Source organism: Endocarpon pusillum, assembly GCF_000464535.1.
Source record: "Endocarpon pusillum Z07020 unplaced genomic scaffold scaffold4345, whole genome shotgun sequence".
NCBI lineage: Eukaryota > Fungi > Ascomycota > Eurotiomycetes > Verrucariales > Verrucariaceae > Endocarpon > Endocarpon pusillum.
The window spans coordinates 354,469-362,927 of NW_006916422.1; the positions used below are offsets into that span (position 1 = coordinate 354,469).

The window sequence follows — 8,459 nt, forward strand, 5'->3', positions numbered from 1 at the left end:
CGGGTTCCGGCCCGCGGTGTGCTGGGCCAGAACCAGGAACCACGTCACGCCGAAGGCGGCGGTGTAGGCGGCGTTGACGATGCTGTCGAGCGTGTAGAACCATGCTAGCGCGAGACAGTGCAGCGGGGGGACTGGGTGCGGATGTGAGGCGCCAGGTAGGCGGTCAGGCCCAGCGCGAGGAGAGAGTAGATGTACATGGAGAGTTGGAGCGTGTTGAGCTCGAAGCCCGTGAGCAGCGCCAGGAGGCCGTACAGCGCGCTGACCTTGTTGAGGAGGAGGGAGAGCGTGATCAGGCTGGCGCCGGTGCTGAGCGACATGGTGTAGAGGAAGGTCTTCGGACGCGGGAGCCGGAGGAGTCGGCTTGTGAGGCCCATCTTGGGCACTTACTGTATGGCTGGACGAAGAGATGATTCAAGAAAGGCAGGACTCGAGATGGAGTGTTTGTAAGGACTGTGCGGACTTGTTTTCCTACAGGATGAGAAGGGACTTGGGGATTGCAACAAGTTTCATGCCCGGAAATTAGCGGCAAGAAATTAAGAGATCATTGCCAAGGCCAAACCCTTGGGTCCATTTTGGGGGAATACTTACTACTACTAACGTACACTACCACTTACCGGGCCACCCCACTTACCGGGCCAATTTCTGCACACCAACGCGCAGGCATCCTCATATTTCGAACAGCTATAGCTCCACCAATATAGCTCCAAATGGACTCGCATAAGAAGCATTTGATTCAGAATGCGTCAAATAACGTTGATTTAGGGCTATTTAGCTCAGTTCGCAAGGCTGCGGAGTACTACAATGTGCCGAAATCAACAGTGGCCTATCGACGCGCTGGACGACCCTCTCGAGCCGAAACTGATCGCATTTCTCAACGCCTTTCGAAACAGGAAGAAAAAGTGCTTATCCAATACTTTAGAGACCTACAGAGGCAGCATCTATGCCTTAATTATGCTCAAATTCGACGAATGGTCACTAAATTGCTCTATAGCAAGGGGGATAAGATTCAACTTGGCAAGCATTACATGGAGCGTTTAATAGCTCGCCATCCAGAGCTTAAAACGCGTCGAAATCGACCAATGGATATCAAACGACTCATGGCCCTTGATTCTAGCGTTATTGAACGCTTTTTCACCGAATTCGAACAGCTTCGCAGCCAATACGCAGTCGAGCCGCAGGATATCTACAATATGGACGAAACAGGGTTTCAGATAGGGCAAATAGCGTCAAAATATATTGAAATTGATCCTGTGATAGGTCGCCCAGTTGCTCTAGCGTCAGATAACACTTAATAGGTCTCTATTATTGAGTGTATAAATACAGAAAAGGCTATTAAGCCCTATCTTATCTTTACTGACAAGAATCCTGAACATCATATGTTTCCAGAGCATGAGGAGCTTCCTGACGTTATTTGGGCTTTTTCTCCTAAGGGATGGACTGACGAAGAGCTAGCTGTTGATTGGCTGCGTCGAATATTCGTTCCAATTGCGTCAAATGGCAAGCATATTATTCTGATACTTGATAGCCAAAAGAGTCATATTACTAGCGAATTTCAGTATTATTGCCTCGAAAACAACATCCACCCTCTCTATTTGCCAGCGCACGCTACCCACAAACTTCAACCTCTTGATGTAGGTCCATTTTCGCCACTTTCAAGTGCGTACAGCTGCGCAGTCGAAGAATACGCTCCAACCGGCATAGCAGTACTTAATCAAAGTATTTTTACGGTACTTTATGTACAGGCTCGTCAGGAGGCATTTACTAAGCGAAATATTCGCGCAGGATAGAGAAGAGCCGGCATTTGGCCAATAAATAAGCAAAAATTGCTAGAGGATCCTGAAATTCAAAATTTTGGCCGCACAACGCCTGAGTATCAACCTGCGCCTATTAAAGAGGGTCCTAACCATCTCTATAGCACTCCGAAGAAGCTGGATGAAATTCGAGAGCTTCAAGCGCAAATTGAGGCCAAAGTTACTCCTCGAACTCAACGCTCTGTACGCAAGCTCAGCCACGCAGCTATTCAAGAGCATGCTGGCGCTCAATTGCTTCAAAATGAGCTCAACAACGTACGAAAGCAACTACACCATCAAGAGGTCCAAAAGCGCTCAAAACGCATGGTAAAAGAGAGGGTGCAGCGTTCGTGGAATCTTGAGGAGGTCAGGGCTGCCAAAGAGGGCAGGGCGCCCTCTAGAGTGCAAATTACGCACCGCTCGGAGGATTCGCTGCGCATCAGAATTCTCTCAGATAGGCTCAAATAGGAAGTATCTCCAGCTTCAATTTTTGGCCCAATTAAGTCATGGTAATGTGGCCTATGGAGTGGTAAAGTACTGCGTAAAGTGTGTGCAAATTGGCCCGGTAAGTGGGGTGGCCCGCTAAGTGGTAGTGTACGTTAGTAGTAAGTACGGAGTCGCGCATCAAAAGTCCCCAATATGCGCTAACTAGAACGAGTAAAAGCTGCTCCTTCTTGTATTAATATAGGACTAGGACTCTGACGAGGCTCCCGGCTCTGTCGAGGCCCCTGGCTCTGTCGAGGCCCTTGGCTCCCTTGAGGCGGGGCCAGTTGGCCGAAAGCCACACCCTTCAAGGCGTGGAGCATGTGCTGCGCATTTGCTCTTCTTCGCTCGGTCGCTTGTCCACGTCCGGATACCTGACGTCCAAGTTTCCCTTCGAGGTCATGTAGTAGATCCGTCCAACCTGCGAGGGTCGACGGTGGTCGAAGTTGTAAGGCTTCGCGTCGTGAAAGTACGCCAAGGGATAGCAATTCATCCGCCAGAAACTTCAGTTGACCGGAGATTCCTATTTCGTGATCCCGGTGTTCTTGTATTAAGCGCTCTCGGCGAACTTCAGGTGGTTCTGGTTGAGGGATCTGCGCTTGCTGAGGTGGTTGCGATTCCTTTCCAGAACTTCCGGCTTCTGCTGGTTGCGCTGGACGTGATGGCCTTAGAGACGCTTGAGCTTTTTTGACTTGTTTTTGACCTCGCAATATACTTTGCATCTCTGTATGATACTGAATTGCTCTCTTCGCATTCCTTACCTGCCTGCGCTCTTTCGAAGTTTTTCCAGCATCACCTACGTACGCTTCGATTCTTTCAAACACAGACGCCAACAACTCATGCTCAGTTGGCTCGTCTTTGAAAGCATACATCTTTTGCATCTCTTTAGCTTCCTCATCTGTAATAAGATTAGACACCTGTAAAATTTCTAATGCTGATCGTAACTCAAAAAACTTGTCTGATATTTCGAATTCTGGAAATACTTGTGACTGAGTTTGCCTTTCGGCAAGTTCAGGTTTATCATCTTGTTGCTGTTGAGTTCGCTCTTTCTGCTGTGCTTGTTTCTTTTTGGCTTGATCACGTTGCTTCTGTGCTGAAGCTTTCCGCCTCTGAGCTTGATTTTGTTTTGGCATTGTTTGTCTCGTTCAATCTCTGGTTGATTGGTGTCCAACTTCATTCACTTCTGAGGACAAAACATTTATAGGCAATCACTGCCCCAGTTTTCCCCGACCTATTCACATGAGCCAAGCACTGTTAGACACCCAAGGTTCCAGTGTGTTACACAGAGACAGATACTCACTCTATTAATGCTTTAAGTTCTATATGGATATCATTGGCATAATGCTGTATTTGCTTCCTCAGAACAACAAGTGAAATCACCTGAAACCGCGCCTATGTGAGACCCGCAGAGTTGGTTCTGAGGGAACAAGGGCAAAAGTGCCTCATAGCACAGTGCGGAGAGTTGGTCTAAACAGATATTTCAGTTCTGTTTTCGCAACAGGAATCAGTTAAACATCAGTATTAGTATGTGTGAACAGATGGACAAGCTTTCTCAGGAGGAGTGTACGTCTGAAACAATGTTAAGACGCCTAGAAACTGAGTCTATACTACTACTCAAGCGGTCTCATGTTACTGTCACATATTTACATGATAAAATGTATGAAAATAGTGTTATTGTACTTAGTCGCACCTCTAGTGTAATGTAGATTACTACTTAATGAGATATCTTTATACGTAGATAATAAGCAGAAGAAACGAAGGTGGTTAGCGAAAGGGATAAGTAAAAAAAAGTGTTCGGAATTATTAAGAGAACGAGGAGAAAAGGCAGGATAGATAGCTCTATAACACACTGGGCGCATACATAATAGATTATAAAGATCTAATCTAAGTCTAAAATCTAGAGAGACTCTTATACAAAATCAAAAATCCTTAGATATAGAACTAGAAAAGACTCTCAGCACATAGATAGAAGCTGGCCTGAGAGAAAGCTCTGAAGGCCAGCGTTCTATTTCGTACACAACAGAAAGCTGCCATTATGCACTTGCTCGCCCTGCTCTTCGCATGCTATCCGCATGCGTATCACCTGCTTAGTATGTTTAATTGGAATACATCTACTTGATCGAAGTCTCTCCACTGCCCGCCTGTTCCCCAGGTTGCCCTCTGGCACAACCTCTCTCTCGGATTTTGAGACGAAACTGGCATGCTACACCTAGGCTGCTACACGGGCCGGGCTAATCCGCTGAGGGTCAGGTTTTGGGCCGGGCCGTGGAACTGTTGAACCCGGCCCTCAACGGGCTGCGTTTTAGAAGATTTGGGCACAGCCTAAAAACCCGCCGCCAAGAAAACTTTTGATTTTTTTTGAATATTTTGTAATAATTTACGTAATAACTAATAAATTTGAAAATAAATTGTTTACTACATATATCCCCTCCGTCCCTGAACAGGGGTGTAGTTTGTGCCTATTAGCGCTGTCGATCATTATGAGGGGTCCAAAAACGTTAACAAACGTCTATTTTCGGCGAATTGAGACTGTTCTATCTAGCTATTAGCCTCAATTAAGCTGTGATACTGTTGCCAGCAGTGTCATGCCCATGGCATGCCCTGACCAAGACGCCTTAGCAGATGCGCCTCAAAGGCGACTGCCAAATGTTAGTAGTAGTTAGTTAGTTAGTCGCCTCAGAGGCACTTAGTCGCCTCAGAGGCAGATAGAGGATAGACACACTCCACTCATGCACTGACTTCAGACGGATTGTCGCCTTCATACGCATCTGGCCCACAGGTGCACTACATATTGGTAGCTTTGTCACTTGAACCTTCTTAGTCGACTTCTACGAACGAGAGAAGCAACTTTGAGCGTCCAAACGACTCCATTGGCCCTCCGGTTGACTCACGCGCGACCGCAGACGCCTACGACCCACCTTCGACCCACCTACGCCTCTGAGCCGGCTCCTGTTCCGTCAGTGTTCAGAAATTACCTCAAAGGACACCTTTATACCAGCCTGGTCAAGTATTCTGGTATCCTTCACTCCTATACCTGACTGGACACTTGTACTTGTCGCCTCTAGACGCCTACGCGCCTGTTAATAGAAGGCGCATTAAAGGACAACAGTTGGATAAACAATAACATAACTACTAGAAGGCAGCTGCAGCGGAGCCTAGGCCTTAACTAGGGGTCAAGAGACACTAGTAGCCAGACCTAAGCCAGACCCTCTACATCTGCCGCTACCTAGGATAGCACTAACTAATCAAGCGGGGTCCTTAAGGCTAAGAAGCCAAATACTCTAGACCCTAAGCTAATAAATAACGCAAAGACGTTAGAAGCCTTCCCAGAATCTGAAGACCCTCCTTAAATAACAGAATCTGACCTTAAGCCAATAGAATCTCTATTAATTAATTATAAGGAGAATCTGCTTATGCCTACCCTGTGGGTAATAGCTAACTTGCAAGGCTATATTAAAGTATAAGACATCCCTGCTACTAATCTAACTTTTTATAATAAAACGTAATTTAAGATTAAATATGCCTTAATCTTATACTTTTATAAAAATTAAAAGAAATATTAAAAGAAAGGTTACAAATTCATAAAACTTATAATAAAAGACAACTTTTATTAAGCTAGAGCCGCCCTGTATACTAAGACAGAAGTGAGTTTTAACAAGTTGCTAAAGAAGTCAAAACTATATTAAGAAGAAGGAGAATTATTCAAATATTTGACTTATCTAAAGAGCTTCCTAACGTGGCTAAGACAATTCTGAGTAAGACCTAGTATAAATCTTAACTTTAGGGAACCCCTTACTTCTAACGGAGAAGACGAGTATTAAGATTTAGAAGATGTATTACTTATCTTTCTTACTCCTTACCTTATTAAAGAAAAAGGCAAGAAAAAGACGAGTATAAGGGGAAATCAAATGTAATCCCTGCTAGCTAGCGTGATTTAATTAGCTAGTAATAAGGGTTATTATATAGAATTTTTTAATATATAAGGGCTAGCTATAATAGATATCCTGAGGTTTCAAACCTTTGCTAACTTAGGCACTAGCCTAAGAAAAGCTGCTAGAAATACAGGCTTAAGCTTATAAACTATTAGAAAGACACTAGAGCTTTCAACTTAATAATAGACTAAGGCGTAAGAGAACTATCTAATACTACTTTCTTAGGCGAGAGAGATATTCCCTAAGCCCTTAGGACGAAGGAGAAGACAAGAAATAATGACTAAGGCAATCTAGGTTACAAAATACCTAGAATAGTAAAGCCGAAAAATTAAGGCTTTAGAAAAGAAAATCTTAGAAATAGAATTAAGTTAGAATAGTTAGAAGCCTTTTAGTTATTATAATCCTAAGCTAATAATTATATAAGACGCCTAATATTATAATCTTAAATCAAGGATTTTATAAGATGCCTAATACTAGGAACATACCTAGAAGCCTTATATAATATATTATAATTAATTTGAACAACTATATATAAAGGGACAGGGAGACCTACTATTTTGAAGACCTTAAGACGAGTTTTACCTGAATTATCTCTAGTTAGCGGAACCTATATACCTGCCTTAGGAATAGGACTTTATATTAGTATTACCTAATAGACATACGTCTTAGACGTCTTTATATATATATTTATGCCTTTAAGCTAGCGATATCCTCTTATAGGACTTAAAAGAGAAGTTAGTTAAGTTCTTTATAAACCGCTTTAGACAGATAATCTATACTAAAGAGGAGGCGGAGATCCTAGTAACCTTATTATTATATTTAAGGGAAGACGTACTAGATTAATATACTAATCTGCCTTAAGAAGTTATTAAAGCTATATATACAAGCCTTAATAAGTAAGAAAGACAGCTCTAAATCGAATTTCTTCCTAACTAAGAAGAGGCTACTATAAGGGTATAGCAACTATACTTTAAGTTTAAAAATACAAAAGAACTATCTCTTACTAGCTACTTATATTAAAAAGCGTAATTATTACGTAATATAAGTATAGCAAATAAATCTTTGATTAAGTTTGAAGTCTAGCAGGAATTAGATCCTGAGATTAAAAGCATTATATTACTTTAAAATAATAAGACTCTAGCCTAGTTTATAAATTAGGTCTAAGAGAATAACTCTGAAATATCTTTTATATAGAAGACTAAGAATAAAGGCAAAGATAGATTATATTTAGACAAATTTATTACTAAGACGCTTTTTTATACTTAGTAAAGATATAAGTAAGTTAAGCCTTAATTTAGCTAGTATAAACCTAAGTATAAATAAGAAGATAAAAGGCTAATAGAGCCTACTTAGGATAATAAATATATGACTTATATTAAGGACCTAAAGCAAGAAAAGAAGATACTAGTAAATATAAAAAGAGAATTAAGATGCCTATATTGTTACTATAATAGTAACTATTAGGATAATAAATGCCTAAAGACGAAGGCGAACTTAGTAAGACGCCAAGAATTTGAAGATTCTGACACAGACATAGATGAGGCGGTAGACGCTAAGACAAACAATGAAGCTGACTTTATAGTAATGCAGGACTTAGGTTTGACTAACTCAGAGTCAGAAAACTAAGAGAGGGAGTACTAGGCAGCCACCTTCCTCAGAGAGAGCGCCATTAATATACAGAAGTTAATGTTAAGACGTTATATTATAGCATATTAATAATAGTAATAATATTAAGGGAGGACACGCCTAAAGAAGTCGCCTAACTAGACGAGGCACAGACAGAGAAGCCGCTCTTAGGCATGTCCTTCGCATAATTTGATATAGTTACTACGCTGCATTACCTACTAGATGCGTCTATACCCCTCTTGTTCTGTCTTAACTTAGGGTTAAGTATATCTCTTATAGGCCAGGCATGTTTTAAGAAATATTTCTAAGATAGCATTATTTGCTTAGTACTTATACTAATCCTAGTTACAGGAGTCACAGGCATTACTTAAATTACTAAGTATATTAATATAAAAGTACGCTTAAAGAGCAAGAAAGAGAAATTTATTTATATTAGAGGCGAATTCTATATTATAACATGGTTCATAAGCGTCTGGCGCATACAAGCGTCTAGCGCACTTTTCTTCTATCTTATAACTTTATAATAATTTTATATAGCTATAACATAAAAAAATTAATTATTTTTTATATATTTATTTTCTTTAGTTATTTTTCTAATCTTTTAACAAATTTATATATTATAATTTAT

The 8,459-nt window shown here is 41.4% G+C and overlaps 2 protein-coding genes across 2 annotated transcripts in view; both read right to left on the reverse strand.

Annotated features, from left to right (window-relative positions):
• Window positions 1–374, reverse strand: part of EPUS_02574 (uncharacterized protein) — a gene marked incomplete at both ends in the record, with an annotated part of 1,214 nt that extends 840 nt beyond the window's left edge. The window contains 2 exons of the mRNA XM_007805575.1: window positions 34–82; window positions 133–374. Coding sequence (XP_007803766.1) covers window positions 34–82; window positions 133–374 — 291 coding nt within the window. The remainder of the gene's footprint in view (window positions 1–33; window positions 83–132) is intronic.
• Window positions 375–2,434: 2,060 nt separating this feature from the next.
• Window positions 2,435–3,406, reverse strand: EPUS_02575 (uncharacterized protein; the record flags this gene model as incomplete). Its single annotated transcript, XM_007805576.1, has 1 exon — window positions 2,435–3,406. One exon carries the CDS (start codon window positions 3,404–3,406, stop codon window positions 2,435–2,437), a length of 972 nt encoding a protein of 323 aa, XP_007803767.1.
• Window positions 3,407–8,459: the final 5,053 nt, after the last annotated feature.